General features: G+C 47.1%; 1 protein-coding gene across 3 annotated transcripts in view; it reads left to right on the forward strand.

The window, feature by feature from the left end:
- PTPRN2 (protein tyrosine phosphatase receptor type N2) overlaps positions 1 to 18,032 on the forward strand; it is a 419,465-nt gene that overhangs the window by 136,239 nt on the left and 265,194 nt on the right. For all 3 annotated transcript variants that reach the window (XM_074315027.2, XM_088799758.1, XM_074315029.2), the window contains exons 4-5: positions 1,995 to 2,097; positions 9,495 to 9,648. In XM_074315027.2, the coding sequence (XP_074171128.2) occupies positions 1,995 to 2,097; positions 9,495 to 9,648 (257 nt within the window). The remainder of the gene's footprint in view (positions 1 to 1,994; positions 2,098 to 9,494; positions 9,649 to 18,032) is intronic.

An 18,032-nucleotide genomic window follows, 5' to 3' on the forward strand; every position in this document is an offset into this window, starting at 1 on the left:
CACGAGCACCCAGTACCTGTGCTTCCTCAGGTCCAAGGTCCCTGCTGGTCTGGGACCGTCTTCTCCCGCCGGCATGGCCTTCTCAGTTGTACTTAGTGGAAGGAATAGGGAAAAGTATGTCTTCTCCAAATTTCCAGAAGCAGAGCCAATCTTCCCAGGGTTTTATTTCTCCTATATGCCTTGGAGAGAAGCGCATGGAGGGTGCTAACACCCAGGACCTATGCATTTCTTGTTTTTATAGCCAAGGGCCCAGTTTCTGCCTGCTCCCAGGAAAACACAGAAATCAGGGTTGAGGGTTCAAGGACCCCTCGTACTGCCTACAGAGCACCTTTATCAGTTGGCTAGCTGATATTCTGCAAAGATGCAGCCCTCCTCAAGTTCCCCAGGATGGACGTAGCTCAGACATCTGTGCTCTTTATATAAAAATATTACTGAAGTTCTGTTAGTTAAACTTTAAAAATTAATTTTTTTCATGGGGAGCTCTTTTTGGCTCTTGAATTTTTCCCGTTTCCTGATAGATATTAATATTAAGGCCATCCTTTCAGGAATGGCATGGTAAGGACGATGCTGGTTTTCTAAATCCACAGTGCAGGACATTGTGCTACGTTGCTTTTAGTTGCGAGTCCTTCTGGGTGTGAACCAATAACAACCATGTAAATGTACATTTCATGTGGGGGGTTTAGTTGCTTTTGGCAAATGGCACAGACTTGCTTATTATTCAGAATGCTTCACCCTAAAGTAAGGGTACCAGTGACTGCGGGCTGGGTGTCCCTGCAGTGGCCAATTTGCTAAATGTTATTTTCCTAACAGGGATGCTTAGAACAGGTCGCCACAGGCGGCCGGCCATCTGGGTAAATTTCTGCAACTGTGTCCACTTGCGGTAATACCATTGAGTCTTCTGAGATTTACAACTCTGCCTACTGTTTGAATCCTGCCGTTTGTAAATTGTAAAAAAATACCCGATTTGCATTTGAAACAAATATTCAAGTGTGTTCATGAGGGCAGCTTCCATCTCCTGAGCCATTTGTTTTCATCCCGCCCAGAATATGTGGTTCTCAGCAAGTTCTGGACCTCCCTACACCGCACACATGCACACACACAAACAAGCACGGAGCCGTCCTGATTTGAAGATTTGGGTAATGTGTTTTTGTACAGGGCATAAAAATATATCTCTGTAATTACATGATATTTAGTGATTAGATAATTATGGATAATTGCATGGGGTAGTTGTAAGTGCTAAAGTGTTACCATAAGATCTAAAATGTACAAATTGCATAATAATTATTCTTGGGAGTTATTTGGTAATTCTGAGCATAATTATCATGTGATCCACAGTGCGTGTAATTAATGCGTAATCACATGGGTTTCGCCTTCATAACCACTTCACCCTTGTTATAAATAAAGCTCTTTGTCATAACATTTGAGTATAAATATAATGTAATTGGTTCCCAGATACAGTACATTAAGCCCCATGATAATTGCTTTCACAGTAACAATACCCCTTATTTCATTCCAAATGTGGGGCCCGGAAGCAGGATGGGGTTGGGAAGACAACTCGCCTGAGATATGGCGACGAGCAGGACAGAGCGGCTGACTGGGGTCACGTACGCACATGTGGGAGGAAGTTCTTGGCCATAACCAGAACCTTCCATAAAGGAAGGTTCCAGAACCATAAAGGAAGGGTTGCGTCTTTCACAGTGGACAAAATCTCTCTTCTACTGAAACGCGTTTAAGACTCCTTGCTGTCCAGCCAGCACCCACGAAACCTAGTTTTTGTCATATTGCGAGCACCTACCATGTTCCTGGGTGGATGTCTCAGAAGGTTGGGACGTCTCTAAGGAGAAGACCTTCCCAGTGAGGCACAGGGAGGGGGAGCTTGGCGTGTTGACGGTGCTGTGACAGCACTCTGCCATGGCAGCAGTTACTCGTGACGCTGAACAGAGCTTTGGCCCAACTTCCAAGCTGGTAATGCGGTGTTTGCAACTTCCCCACAGGTTTCTCATGGCAGGATGACTACACGCAGCATGTGATGGCCCGGGAGCTCTCACACCTGCCCAGGACCTACGCCCGGCATCCCGAGGCTGCCCGCCCCGCCAGGTAAGTTGGCTTGCTTCACATCTCCTTGCTGATGGTGCAGCCAGCATCAGTCAATCCGGTTTCTCTCTTAATGTAGCACAGCCCCCACCGTCTTCCTGGTGTAGAGGTTCCAGAAAGTTGGGGTGTCTCTGGGGAAGAGAGAGGTACTTCTTTTCTGCACATGGCCTAGCCCACGGGAGAGAGATGCACTGCAGTGACCCTTCTCTGGGCGCCCTTGTCATCAGCAGACATGCCTGAGCGTCCTTCCTCCCACTCTTCCTCGAGACCCTCGGAAAAGTCCTGAGTCTCCAGAACCTTGTTTGAAAGCAGAGAAGTTATGAATTCTCATTTCCCAGGAAGAACTCACATTCACTTTAGTGCAAAAAGCAGTATTAAACCATGAAAGTCTCCCAGTTCCCCACACATAGCAGCCTGTACTGAGCTGGATGTGTCACGGACACCATGTCACCTCTGCCCTCCGCACTGTCAGGTGATGGCTGAGCTCTCACCCTTTCTGTCAGGGGAGGAAAGTGAGACATAGGGAGAGTCGAACACTTAGTCCAAAGACGATCCACAGCAAGCAAGCTGGGACCGTCATTGCTGAGCCATTGTGCTGTGTTTTCCATGTTACTAAAGAGTAAAAACGACCCTCCCCAAAGACTTGGTTTGTGAAGGCTGTTTTTGCCCTGAGAGACTCTTCTAAATCCATAGTCTTAGTTAGAAAACTCTCAGTAACAGAGATTTAGTACCTACTTTTGTCTAAAGCATGAAGTAGCTACGCCACCAAGTTCATTTCCAAGTCCTGTGGGACTGAATGCAAACAAGTCACTGAGTGCATGTTCCCTGTGTTAGCTCTCTCGCGGGCCGGACTGAATTTCCTGAGGGTAGGAAGTATGTCTGGTTTCTTATGCCCATAGCTCTCCCTTAGAGCCTCCTGTGTGAAAGGCAATGTGCCATTAGTCTTTGAGTGCGTGGAAAGCCTTTCTGGAACCCCCACACACAAACCTACAACCCCCAAAACAAAGTCCAGCTGTCCTGAATTTTCCTTTGGACGAGTTCAAATTCTTCACACTGGCCTTTAAATGACACGTGGGCACCTGAGCGCCATCCACCTCTCCTTCCGTCTCAGAGATTTGCCTGAGTGTGGCTGTCCAGGAGCCCTGAGCTCCACCAAGAGCAGGGGTGCGTTGGGTGGCCCCCAGAGTCAGAACGGAGGCATAGGAGCCCTGGGGAAACCAAGCAAGGAGTGGCTCCTGCTGTGGTCTAGACAGGCAGTGAATGGGACTGGTAAGCACAGCTGAGGTGGGCGGAAAACCAGAGTGTGTGTCAGCAAAAGAACAGCATTTCCAGAGAGAATACGTCTGAGAAGTCAGACCAGGTGGGACCCTGGACAGATACCTAGATCACCACACTCTGACCTGTGTTATATGGTCATTTTTTTAAATTGCCAATTTTATTACGAAAAACGGTACCTTATTTTTGTTTTGTTTTTTAACTACAAGTGAGAATAAGTTTAAAAATATACATATTACAGATTGCAGTTGTCTTCTATGTGATTTTCCTGACCTTTGTCCACATAAAAGCATGTTTGTGTATTTTTGCTTTGTTTATTTCCATAGAGAGCCTTTATATTTAAGGGCAGTAACTTTTCATGTATCACCTTTTAAGAAATACTTTTCTGATCTGTTCTATAGATGAACCAGGTCCAGTTGCTCATGTAAATAGAGAACTCTCAGCCCTCCCCAGGCTGGGTGTCCGCTTCCTGCTCTTGAGTGTTGAACCTAAATGACACCGATCATTTCAGCTCTGAAATAAAAGCAGAGCCGCATTTTGGGAGGACTAGATGGAATATTCCGTTTCCTTCCCACCTGCTCTCCCCTCGGGCTGCACCAGTAGGGCCCGTGGCCTCGGCGGGAGGAATGAGGTTGGGATGGCAGTGAGATCGGCTGCCCCAGGTCACAGCGCTGTCCTACGCGTGGCTCTGGTCCCACGAACTCCCCCTCCCTGGTTGCAGAGCGTCTCCAGTGTTCCCCTCATTGGCTCTTAGTCCTGCGTGCTTGTGTAAAGAGCTCCCTTATCAAACCACTCACATGTCCCACTTCCGGATGTCCTCAGTTTCCTGTGTGGGCTCTGCCTGATGCAGAGACTTGGCAGCCGACAGAAGAGCCGTAGCAGCCTGTGCCTTCTTCCTCAGCTTTGTCTCTGCAGCAAGGTGTCAGGGTCACGACAGAAAAAGAATCGTTTTCCTTCTTTTCATAAAACTTCTGCACAGCTTTCTTGAGCGTTGAAATTTTCTGCTTCCTTGTGTATTTACATTGATTCTTCTTTGCAGGTAAATCTCATAACACTTTCATTATCTTCTGAGATTATTGGTAAAACATGGTCACAGTTTTTATTGTGCAGATTTGGGGAATTTATATTTTTGCGGAGAACTACCATTCTTTTCATTGTTGACATAGCGTGATATGTAGTATTGTGTTATGATCTTAAATATCATTCAGCATATGTGTGGTTATCACGCATTTGTCATTTTAACTTGATTTTTCTCTTTACCCATTTAACACAATTAAATAAAAAGAATTATCTCTTGGTTTTTCTTCTTTCTACTGTGCTTAGATTTATTTTTCTTTGTAAAACTTCTTGAGTTGAACATTTTGTTCATGCTTTTATTTATTCATTTTAGAAAGTAATCTCTTTAATTCTTTCATTCATTAATCACTTAAGTCTACGCATTTGTTTTTGAGTATAGTTTTGGCAACATCCTGTGACTTCCATGTATCCTCATTTGCTTTTGTTCTAAATTATCTGTAGTTGTAATTTTGTATCCTTTGGGAATAATCAGTGTTTCATAGACTTTTTTTATATTATGTGTTGTTTTTAAATTTTAAATTAGTGTCATTTTACTACATTATAGTCAGAGAATACGAATCTGTTTAGCTTTTATTTTTTGGAAATGTTGAGATTTTCTTTGAGGTCTAGTTTATATCATACTTTTGTTAATTTTGGATGGATACTTCAGAAAGCTATTATACCCACTATTTGCAGGGTACAGATTTTAACAGTTTATATATATAATTTAAAATTATAGGTAAATGTAAATATCAATTATATTACTCAAAATCAGTATGTCTGTATTTATATTTTGACTTACTGAAATGTCTCAGACAAAAGCTGTGTTCACAGATTTTCCTTTCACTGTTGATGTGTTTTGCTTTGGGCGCTTTGAGGTTCCGACTGCAGCACAGAGGCGCGTGTCCTCACGTCCTGTTGTCGGTCACTGCACCTGTTGCCATTTTCACACGGTGCCTTTGTCACCACTAACGCTTTTGCTCTTGGATTCCATTTTCTGCAATTAGTATTCCATGCCTGCTTCCTCTCTGTTCTTGCTGCCTATTTAATCATTGGCCATCCTTAAATTCCTCCGTTTGGACCTTGTCTGTTTGACGTGCAGTTTTGTAAACAGTGTCCAGGGGCCCTTGTTACGGCCCCTTCAGGCCGCGTCGTGAGAACGTTTACGCGGCGGAGGGCCCTGGTTCTGCTGCTTTTTTCATTTCCTCTGTGGGCTATGATTGGTTTGCTTTTATCGTCTTTATTGTTTGTCACTATATATCTTATTTTAAATTCAATTTGTAGCCATCACTTTTAAGTTTTCCAGAGTTTTTGAACTAACAGGTCTATGTCATTATTAACGAAAAGAATCGGTATCTTCTGCCCCCCAAGTGCGACAAGGCGCTTGTTACGCGTCCGCTTCTCCACTTGCTCCTGACCCCCCTCTAAGCGGCCCTTCTCCCAGTCTGTGTGTTCCCAGGGCCTTTCACCAGTGAGACCTCGGCCAGTGTTTGTTAACTACAGGCAGGAAGGAGGGAACAAATGATCTACTGACGCCTGGCTCATTACATAAAGAACTACACCAGCCAAGAGTCCTGCCCGGCTTCTTCATTCCATGGGGCATTTCTAGAACATCCTGTACTTAGTGGGTTTGGAAGTGTCCACAGTCGGCCAGTGAGCTAGTACTCGCGCTCTTCAGACCAGACAGCTACCGTTTGGGGAGATTAAGCCCCAAGCCAGAGACCATGCAGAGGCAGAGGTCAGTTAGAGCGCAGCGGTCGGGCTGCCCTCTTGGGCCACCGGAGGACGCACTGTGCATGAAAGCCGCAGAGAAGCCATGGGGAACAAGCAGAGCGGGCTCACGGACATTGCGTGTAAGGAGCAGGCTGGGAGCTGAGCGCACGCCGAGACCCCAGGAACCTAAGAAAGGCGTCTGCGGAAGCGCTGCGAGCAGGAGGGGGTGACGCGGCGGCCAGCAGCAGGTGACAAATAAATAGATAACATCATAGAGAACTGGACCCGGAGGCATGAGGGCCGGGTAGCTCCTGAAGGTTTTCTGTGAAGGAGAAACGGGGCCCCAAGTGAAGATTACGCAGGCTAGGATTCCTGAGAAAAGGAACCGGGTTGGCAGGATGCTTTTTATAAAGATTTGTTTATAATTTGTATTTTTTTTTTTTTTTTTTGTCCAGCAAGTTGGCTGACAACTCAAAGCATTTATGTTATTTGGAGTCTGAAGGTCAGTGCACAGAAGTGCAAAGGAGAATAGTGGAGACCTGAGTGTAAACCGTTTTTAATCTTTTTATAGTAGAAAACGTACACTTTAAGAGTCTGACTTGCTTCAAGCCAAATAACAGGGCAAAAGTCAGTTTGCAAGTTAATTGCTACGATATTGCACAACACGGTGATGACCGCTCGTCACTGTGACATATTACAGTGTCGCAAACAAGTCCAACAGGCACACAGGAAGATGGATAGGACAATTTAAAGGCACATTTATGGGGTGGTTCTATCTGCATTGATTAGCAATTAGTGAGAAAAATAGATTAAGTATCAGAAAAGTAAATTGACTTCAGTTAAATTACACTCTAACAACATGGGACATGAAAGTTCATCCACTGAAAAATGGCCAAGGAAACTATAGCCATGATTTGAGATGCAAAGAACTGTGAAGCCCTTGATAATTTATATGCCTATTAAGAGTGAGCCATTATAGCTTTAAAAGGCATTAGAAATAAAAACAGGACAGTTTTATCAATTAAGATAATTAAACACAGATATGAAGATTTTCCGTAAGTCGTAGCTTTTATGAAATACATACAGATCGCATACCTCACGGTAGTGATCCGTTATGGAAAATCAGACTTTCTACGTGAAACGCTGGCCGCTGCTGCTGCCGCCCACACGGAGGTGGTTGTCCGCACGCACCAGACCCACTTGCTCACCACAACGCCAGAGGAAAGACAGAAACTGAGGGAAGAGCTTTCCAGCAAAAAGGAACCTGGCCTTGAAATCTGGGAAATTCTCAGCCTCTCCAGATTGCAAAAGATGCTAAAATTAGGAATTCATTGTCAGGACAGCCTGCGCTGGAGAAAAAGCCAAGCGTGTGGCTGGACGACCTTGGCCAGACCTTCACAGGGGTCGAGAGTTCAGAGTGCTTGGTAGCAGAGAGGGGTCTTGAGGAGAGAGTGTCCCCGTTTGGTTTCCTTCCACATTTAGGGTGCAGCCTGGTCCTTTGGGGCAGGGATTTGTATAAAAGCAAAGGTGTGAGACAGGCTGGGAAGCTCTGAGTCAGCAGACCCCACAGGTCCAGGCTCTGAGATGCCAGCCCCCTCGCCATCGGCCAGATGCCACGGTCCCCGAGAGGCCAGAGAGCGAGACTGGCCAGAAGGCCGATGTGGAGGGCATCCTTCCCCACTGCAGAGCCACACGAGCTCTGACATCTGCTTCCTGGCTCCTGTTACGGGACTCCTGGCCCTGACTTTCTGCTGATTCTGGTGGCCACCTGGCCACTTTCTCTGCCTTTTGTTTTGGCTGCACTGAGCCAGGGACAAATGTCTCTCTCAACTGGAAACAAGTGGCTCTCTGACAGACCTTGAGCCTGAGATGGAGGTTACATTCAGTTGCCCTTCATGTGTCTCCCCCTGGTCAGTCAGCCTGCGTGTCTGTGGTCTGTCCTCGCTGCCCTCGGCCCTAGCCCCTGCCCCCGAGGCGCTCCAGTGAAGCCACAGCCAGCGTCAGGACACACCTCTTCTGTCACGCCACCACACAGGAAATAAACAGAGCAGCACCTTCCATCCTTCCACCTTCGAACACACCTCCCAGCATGCTGCGTGCACACAGGTGCTGGTCCATAGATAGCTTTTTGGTCATCACAGGTCCACAGTGTAGACACGTACAGCACTGTGTAACGTTCATACTGTGACAAATCACCACAAATTTAGTGGCTTAAAATTTAAAACCCAGTGTTTGCTTATATGAAGGTCAAGTGCATTTGGTATGAAAACCTCCCCCTACACGTGAGGGCTGCTCGCCCTCTCACGGCTCTAGAGGCGTCATGCTCCGTGGGCCCGAGCCCCGTTCTCTTCCAGAGCTGGAAGTCTTTCTCACGTGATGTCACCCTGACACCAACCCGCTGCCTCCTCATCCTCTTTCCAGGACCTTGTGGTCACACTGGGCCACCTGGATAACTCCTCTTAGGGTCAGCGAGTAGCACCTGATGCTGTCTGCCACCTCACGTACCTGGTGCCACGGGCCTCACACTTTCCCAGGTTCTGGGGTTGAGACGTGACATCTTTGGGGCCATTATTCTGTCGCCACGAGCACCAAACCACTCACCAAGCACTTTCCTGAGTCCATTGCTTTAGCGCCTCGGACCAGCTTTACGTGTGGGGGGTTGCTGGGTTTGTGGGATTCCGGAGCCGGCAGGTGGCAGGACCAGGGTGAGGCTGCAGGGTTCTTTCTACCACGTGGTGTCACCGCCCATCACTGGGGCCAGCAGCTTCCACATTTGCTTGTGAGCTGCCTTCTGCTTGTAAAGTGCTCGGCTCTCAGCTCTGCAGCGAGGGCTCCTGCGCTCCTTCGGGGCCAGACCCCCCCCAGACTGGGCTTTGCTCTTGCCCCTCCGCCCCTCCTCCCCACTTGCCAGGCCGCAGGCCCGGTCCTTGGGTCCAGCCCGCCCGCTGTCCGGCTCTCCCTACCTCATACTCTTGCGGGCCTTGTCGTGAGTACTGGCCGTTCCACGTACTAATTTCTTCCCTGCCCTGGCAGTCAGGGCCGGGTGTCAAGAATGTACGTTAGAACTGGTTCTCTCCTTGGGTCCTCATCAGCCCTCACAATGGCTCTGGACAGGCCTCCCGGCCCACCCTGCATGTCAGGGCACAGGCTCAGGGGTGCGAAAGCATCGCACCCGGCAGTGGGAGCGAAGGAGGCTGGGGCCTCACCACCTGGCCACGCATCCCGGTCCCTGCACGGTTGCTCAGGCCGCCCTGTGTGCATTTCCCATGGTCCTGCAGTGGTGTCCAGCAGGGGCCAGGTGGAAAGTGGACACCCAGTGTGAGAGCAGCTGGCTCACGGTTCTCTTTGCTTTTCAGGGGCGCGAAGCAGAGTGCTGATGACAAAACGAGGTATAGTCTGGAGGGCAACGTTGGGCGTGCCACGGCCCTCGAGCGCTACCTGGAGGCCCTGTCCCAGGCCACTGCCCTGAACGTGCTGCCCAGGACGACGCAGGACAGACCGCCAGCTCAGGTGACCTTCGTAACTTGCTCTGTGATCTGGTTTATGTGTCACTGTGGGGGTGGGGGGTGGGCTCTGCGGTGCACACACAGGGAACATTTCCTAAATCTTCAGCTGGCATCACTTGGATTTTGTCCTGTGTCCCAGACCAGTGGGCGTTTGGGTGTCGGGTGGGGGAGCAAAGCGGTGTGGATTTCATTTACTTCAAGGCACAGTGGAGAACCAGCATCTCTCCCAACCCGCTCGAATGTTGGTGATTGTAGCTCATACACGTATAAAATCACTCTTTGTCTCCCCCTTTGGCCCTGTGGTGTGGTTATCAGAAGGCATGTGAAGCTTCGTGCTCAGTCTCGGCTCCTGCCATGGCATTTCTTCTATAAGGGAGATGGCACGTGTTGTCCCTGGGTGTTGGGCACGAATAATCAATATAGAGAAACCTGTGCCATCCAGAGACAGTTTTAGTAACAGAGGAGGGGAGGGGAACAGCGTTGCAAATGCTCCACAGACTCAGGAGGAGTTGGAGCAAGAGGAAATCAGTTGAAATTCCTCTGTGGAGCCGTTCAGCAGGTTCCCCACCACGCCGGGACAGGAGCACACCTGCCTCATGCCTGGCGCCCTCCTTCTTGGCTCCAGAAGTAAGAAGGTTGGCCTGCAGCTCCAGGGCACGGCCTGGCCTCAGACAAAGAGGCATCACCTGCGGAGCGTGTGGTTTTGTACAGGGAAGCCCTGGACCGTCATCACGTATCTCTCTTGCTTTTAGGTATTTGACAAATTTAGCCTGGTTCCAAAATGGAAGAATCAAATTTAGAGTAGGAGTTGCTCCCTAGACAGGAGTAGCATGAAATTCGCCTGGAGGGGGTACTGAAGAGGGCCCCCTTGATTCTCTGCCACACTCTCTGGCCGTTGCCCCTGACGCGAGGTGAAACGAGAGGTGTGACAGTCGGCATCAGAAACCATGTGCCGCGCGTTGTAGGGACATGTTGATGTGGGGTTGTTCTCAAGGCACCTTCCCTGCTGTGGAGAAAAGTGTGACTGGCGTCTTTGCAGGGGACATGCACCCCCTAGAAGGCCATGATTAGGGTGTTGGGCGGGTGTGAGTCTGCAGCCCTGATGCCACCTGGGGTCGCTGGGGCGCCTGAGGAAGCAGAAGCATCCCATCACTGCCCACCCGCCGCCTGCTCTGCAGTTCAAGACATAAAATGGGAGGAGGGGCTGGCACCGGCCTTATCAAAAGTCCCATCAGCGACCACTTACCACCTTCTCCAGTTTGGCTTCTGTGCCCTGTGACGCCCGTACCCGCTGGGCTGGCCGTGCACCGCGTCAGCCTGGATACTATGGCTTATGCCTGTTGTCCCATCACGATTACGAACGAGCCATCTTTTTCTCTCAACAATGTCCCAGTTTGAATAACGAATTCTGTGGTCACCCTACTACACAGCCAATTCAGTATGACAGTCACAAGGATTATTAAGAAAGCGAGCGCTTGGTGGCATTTTTGTCTCAGGGATTTTTCTTCTATGTTAAGATCGATACTTCCATTAAAATAGTAAAAATGCACGAAAACCTAAAACTTATTATTTTCTGTATTCAATGTTTGAATGAGGGGAAAGTTCTTCATCATCTTGCTGATAAACAAAGACTGGATAAAGTAGGAGAATGTCACCGAAGCTGCTGTGTGGGTTTCTGCCACATAAATCCAGCCCCCCAGGAAGGTGGGCAGTGTTTTCTGACCCCTCCCCTCTCAGCTGATGAAATATTTCTACTGGGAATCTAAGCTTTGTACACTGATGGTCTTTCAAGGTGCAACCAATTTCCAGTGAATTATGTTATAAATCATCTTTTTCTATGTATCTGTCATCAAAAATCTAACTCTAGCATGGAGTCAGAGAAATGTTGGGAATTTATTATCTTTGGAGGCTTTAATGCTGATTACTTTATGACAGCAGCCAGAGGGAGTAAAACCACATTACTCCTCTTAAATCAAACCCACTAGCTCAAAGCCCTGTGCATTAATTGAGCTCTTATTGATCACGAAATCAGTGCCATTCCTCCTGTATTGTTAGTGGTGGGAACCAGCTCCAGCTTTCATCGACCCCAGGGGCGCTGTTTCAAAGTCCTGTAGTCATTAGGGAACATGGTCAATTCCCACGTACGCTATACTGTTTGGGAGGTTTGCACCAAAACCCATCATTTGACAATACTGTGAATTAACTGATTTATTTTGGAAACATTGTTTTAAGCATTTTTAATGTGCAAGAAACTGTGCTAGGTGCTGGGATTGGAAAGATAAAAGTTCATCCCTGCCCTCTAGGATTTCACAATCTTACTGGGTAAGGGAGACAAAAACTGGAGTTAAAGATAGAGCCAGTGGTATAACAAGGGAATGTTAGACGTGAGGAGACACTTGAACCGGATGGGCAGTGGGCTCAGGGAGGCTTTGCACAGGATGGTCGTTGGGAAAACAACTAGGAATCACCAGTTGGAGACGCTCAGACGGAGTCACAATACAGAATATCGATGGGCCACCCCAGTCGCACTCTGACAACACGGACAAGCCAGGTGGACTACTGAATCAGCTTCAAAAACAAAACCTCAGAGAGCTGAGGATGCAAAGAAACCTGAGGGAATTGAACTCAGAAAGTGATGAGCTCATTCCAGCGGAGAAGGACCGTGGTTACTTTCATACGGGAACAACAGCAGGGACCAACCATGAGGGGACAGGCTCCTGCCGTGGGATTGAACCTTAGGGATTAAACCACAGCTAAACCTTAGGAAGTGCTGACAGTGTAGGGGAGAGTTCACAGGGACAGGCTGATGGGGTGCTATGTACACGGGGCAGGAGCTGGAGGGGAGGAGAAGGGGGGCGGGGCTGCGAGAAGTCATTGCAGGGAACGCCAGGCTTTCTGAGCACCCTCAGCACCCTCTGAAGGCCTGGCACAAGGCAGCATGAGGAGAGAGGGCCATCACATCGGGTGCAGAAAAGTGCACTGATGAGGGCAAGGGGATCTTCAGCAGCTCACAGATTGGCAATGGGCTGTAGACCAGAGAGAGCTGCTATGGTCCAGAGGACTGGCCGCTGCCTGCAAAGCATAAACGGTCCTCAGCCTCGCCCCAGAGCTCAGACCCTGTCTCTGAGGAGGAAAAGGCCCTCAACATGGCTGTTGCCAGCAGCCACTAACTCCAACAACTGCAACAAAATCAGCACCTGTTTCAGCCACAGCTTGCATGGGCTCAGGCCCCACATCAGCAGACTGATCGAAGGATGGACATGCCATTTCTCAAAGATAAATGTTATCCATCCTCTATTACTCTCTTATGCAAAATGTCCAGCATTCAGTCAAAAATCGGGAGACACATGAAGGTACAAGAAAATGTGACTCATGGTCAAAGAGGAAAGAGGCAATAGAAGAAAACCCAGCTATGGATCAGTTGTTGGAATTATTAGAAAGGGACAGTTTAATAGTTAAGATAACTATACTAAAGGATTGAGTGGGCAAGGTGAAAAACCATAAATGAACAAATGGAAAATTACAACAGAGATGGAAGCAATAAAAGATAACCAAATGGAAATGCTAGAAATGAAAGCAATGAGACCAGAATAATGAATTCATTTGATGAGTGTAATGATAGACTAGACACAGTAAAGGAATGAATCAGTGAATTTCAAATCAGGTCAATAGAAATTATAAAACATGAAACATACAGAACATAAAAGTAATGCAAAAAATGAAGCAAAACCCAAGATATATGGGACTATATTGAATAGTCTAACACACGAGTATGTGCAATTGGAACCCTATCAGGAGAAGAGAGAAAGAGAATGGGACAGAAGAAATATTTGAAGAAATTTTGGCTAGGCTTTTCCCCAAATTGATAAAAGTCACCAAAACATAGGTCCAAAAAGGTTAATGTCAGGCAGGATAAATACAGAGAAAATCAAATCTAGGCATGTCATAATCAAACTAGGGAAAACCAAAGATAAAGAGAATATCTTGAAGGTATCCCAAGGGAAAGAAAGACACATTATATCATGGGGCATAATTTTAAGAATGAATTTTTCTTGCTAGGAGACCAGAAGACAGTGAAACAACATCTTTAAAGTACTGAAAGAAAGCAAAAAAACAAAAAAAAAAACCTATTCCACTTTAGAATTGAATATCGTTCAAAACTGGAGGTAAAACGGGGAAGCTGTCCCTGGAAGACCTGCACTGCAGAAACGCTAAAGGAGCACTCCGGCTTAAAGAGGAATTATATCACATAGAAACCTATAGAAAGTCATGAAAAGAGCCAGAAATGGTAAATTTACAAGTAAACATGAAACATACACGTAAAAGATATATAAAACTTTGATAAACACTATTGGATATTTAAAACAAAATAATAAAAACGTGTTGTGTGGTTTATAGCTTATATGTGACAATAGCACAAAGTGTAAGTAGGAGTACTGGAATTATGCTGTTACAACTTTTTTGTTGATTTTTGAAGTTTTATAGTAGTATTTGAAGGCAGGCTATGATAAATTAAAGACATGCATTATAATTTTTACAGCAACTATTTTTAAAAATAAGCAAAAATAGTTATAACTAAAAGTCAATACACAAATAAAATGGAATGCTAAAAGGGTTTATTTATCTATATGAAGGCAAGAAAGGAGAAAGCAGAACAAAGATCACATAGGCTAAATATAAAACAAACATCAAGAAAGTTGACTTCAGTCTTCCCATATTTGTGATTATATTAAATACAAATGGACTAAGCCCTTCAAATAAAAAACAGAAATGTTCAATCTTAATAAAAACAAAAAACAAATTTTAACATACTCTACTAAAGCCCAAGCATGTGAACTAGAAAGTTATATAGTTTGAAAATAAAAGTATGGGGAATAAATACAATGGAAACTCTATAAGAAAACTGGTGTGATTATATTAATATTAATCAAAGTGCACTTTAAGACATATAGTATTATCAGAGATAGAGAAATTTTATAATGAGCAAATGGCCAATTCATTAGATGACATGGAAATCTTTTAATGAGCCTAATGTCATTCAAATACATAAGCAAAAATATGAGACTACTAAAAAGATAAATATACAAGTCCACAATCATTTTTTTAGATATTTTAACTCTCCTCTCTCAGTAGCTGATTATACAAGTAGATAAAACATCAGTAAGGATATAGAGAATTTGAGCAACATCATCAACCAACTTAACCTAATTGATATTTATAGAATGATACATCTAAAAATTGCTGAATACAAAACCTGACCATGCTGTGCGATGTCAGGGAGGCAGGAACTGGAACTCTCCTACCCACTGGTGGGGATGTAAAACGGTACAGCTGCTTTGGAAAACATTTCCATGGTTTCTTAAGAAATTAAACATACACCTGCTCTCTGATCCAGGCTCCCCACTCCTGCCCAAGATAAATGACAGCTTTGTCCATTCGAAAACTTGTACATGAATATTTATAGAAGCTTTCATAGTAATTGCCAACAATTGGAAACAAACCAAATGCCCATCAACAAGTGAGTAACAAATTGTGTTTGATCCGTCATATGGAATGGTGCTCAGCGGTAAAAATGAGTGAACTATTGATGCGTGCAACAGGGTGGGTGAGTTTCCAAATAATCATTCTGACCGAAAGACAGAAAAAGAGCACACACTGTTATAATTCCATTTATATAAACTTTTAGAAAATGCAAAGCAGTGTAGAAGGGCTGGATAGCAAATCGGCTGCCTGAGGGTGTGGGATGGGGGTAGTGGAGGGCAGTGTCCCAAAGGGGCGCGAGGAAGTCTTCAGGGTGACAGATATGTTCACTGTCTTGACTCTGGTGATGGTTTCACAGGTGGGTGTCCACTTATGTCAAAACAAATACGTCCTACTTAGTGTATGTCAATCATGCCTTAATACAGATAAAGAGAAAAGATGAGCAAAGCAGCACAAATGTGTGAGTTTTGAACAGATACTTCATGAAAACAACATGGAAATGGCCAATAAGGGCGTCACAGATGCTAAGCCTCATTGTTCATTAAGAAAATACAGGAGAAAGCCATAAACTACTTCGTGTCCACTAGATTGGCTAATGTTTTTTCAGAAAAGCAGTAATACCAACCTTTGGTGAGAATGTAGGGTAATGGATTTTGGAAGCTCTTGGATTTTGGAAACAAATGTAACAACCACTCTTGGGTGTTTTCTCCATGGTTGGCATTCATCTGTCCTGGGATGCAGCAGGTCCACGCTTGGGCATCTGCCCAACAGGAAGGACAGCATGTGCTCACAAGGAAGCCTGCATGTGACCGTCCACAAGACGTACACCAGCCTTATTCGTAGCCGCCGCAGACTGGAAGCACCCCAGGTGTCCTCTAGGCCCATCGTCTCCGTCTCCGTTTCTGAAGAGGTGCCGCCTTAGGAAACCAAGTGCGGGCACAGGGTTCCCTCCTGCTCTCTACCATCTATGCCACTGGGAACAGCCTTTGCAAAGGTGCAGAGCTGTGATGGCCAGCCGCAATGCGTTAGATGCCACACCCACAGTGTTCACTGCGGGAGAGGTTGCCTGCTGGTGCTGCCATTTCTCCAGGCTCCCGTGGAAGCCGCACTGTGATCAGGACCATGTGCTGCTCTCTGCACGCGTGCTGTGCCCAGTGTGCAGGGAGCGGTTGGTGCACGTTAGTTAGTCACTGAGGACCCTCCCCGAGCCCTGCCAGAGAGAATTCCGCCATGAAGCAGCCCGACTCCACCTACAGGAAGCCTACGTTCTATCCAGCTCAGAACTGGGCTCGTGGGAAAACCGGCCCACCTCCCACTCATGTGCTCACCTTTCACCCAGCAGGATGACACACACAACAGTGCTGGCATCAGTTCATGACCTTATCTGCAGGATTGTCGCACGTACTTTCCATCACAGCCCTACCTGCTGTGCCCTCCCCGGCTGTGTTTCTGTCCTGGACGCCTCTCCTGCTGGCTCTGTGGTGGGTGATGCAGTGACAGAGGAAGGTGGCCGGGCCTGGCCCTTCGCAGCTGCCTTGCTGAGAGGAGACAGCTGTGTGGACACAGAGCCAACAGTGACGAAGCTGTGTAGGAAGCCATGAATCTGTCATGTTTCTTTGGTGTTGAGTTCAGTGCAGGCCGAAGACATTCCCTTTTTTGTCTATTTCTGGTTCAACTTCTCATGTGTGAGAAGCTCCGTGGGCATCCTCCAACAGTGGCCCCCTTCTCTGGTTTGCACTCTTCAGAGCTGCTTGGGGGACACAGAAAACAGCCACAGTGTGTTCCCTGAGCTTTTATTGTGCTTCCTGTCGACTCCTATTTTACCAGATGAGAAGGTCCCTTGAGACCTTCAGTCATCTGACTTTACAGAGTGAGCTACTGAGGCTAGACAGAGATGGTGTGTTTGATTTCAAACACTTCATTGGTGGTCGAGCTGAAATCAGAACCCGAGAATTACTGTTCAACTTTTTTATGTTTGTTTTTTAGGCCAAAAGCAAGGTCACCAAGTTCCCCCTCCAAACTCGTAAGCATGGCCCACTGGGTGCCCATTGCTCTGCTGCCCTCAGGGTTTCCGGTCCAGCCTGGTCGTGCACTCACCCAAGGTGACAGACAAATGGATGTGGCTCTGTGCATCAGCATTCCCTTCACTTCCCACTTGCCGGGACAAGGCTGCAGTGCAGCGGCTGGAAGGACAAGATGCGAAGAAGAAGGAATGTCCTGAGGCCAAAAGGACAGAGGGGGCAGCGCATAGTGGGTGGGATGGCAACAGCATACTTGCTGCGAGTTGGCCATAGAGTGATTCCATGCCAGCCCAACGTAGCGTCATCTGTAGACACCCGTCACGGTGCATCGCACCTGCCCTCCTATCAGCTTCCTGCACACGTCGTCCACCCCAGGGGTTAAAACTCAGCTCGTCTTCAACCTCAGGGACTTTGTGAATTCTGTGGAAACTGTTTGGGGACTCTCTTCCTAACTGAAAGCGCTATGTCTCGGCTGCAAAGACACCACAGGTGTCTTCGTCAAAGACAGGCCAGCATGAGGCTCCTCTGAATGCAGAAATATCTGTTGTCCTGGTGACAGCACTGTCAGTAAGAATGACACCTCCAATCTTCTTCCTCTGCTCATGGGCAGGCCACTGAGAGCCTGAACATTGTTAGCACTGACACCCTTGTCACTGTGTTGGTTGGGGTGGGGGGACAAAGAGAGACATGGGTGGAGCGGGAGAGCAAGTCACAGAGAGACAGAGAGAGAATATACAAGTCGCCGGGACCACCCCCTCTGGCCCGAGCACAGGAAGGCACAGTACAGTCACCCCAAGTCCATTAATGAGCTGGAGGTGGCCGTTTCTGAGTACCCCCCCAGCCCCCAAATCTTGCCGCATCCAGTGGCATCATGGGGCCAGCTCAT

Source organism: Rhinolophus sinicus, chromosome 8 (genome assembly GCF_057876585.1).
Source record: "Rhinolophus sinicus isolate RSI-liver-muscle chromosome 8, RSI-T2T, whole genome shotgun sequence".
Lineage (NCBI taxonomy): Eukaryota > Metazoa > Chordata > Mammalia > Chiroptera > Rhinolophidae > Rhinolophus > Rhinolophus sinicus.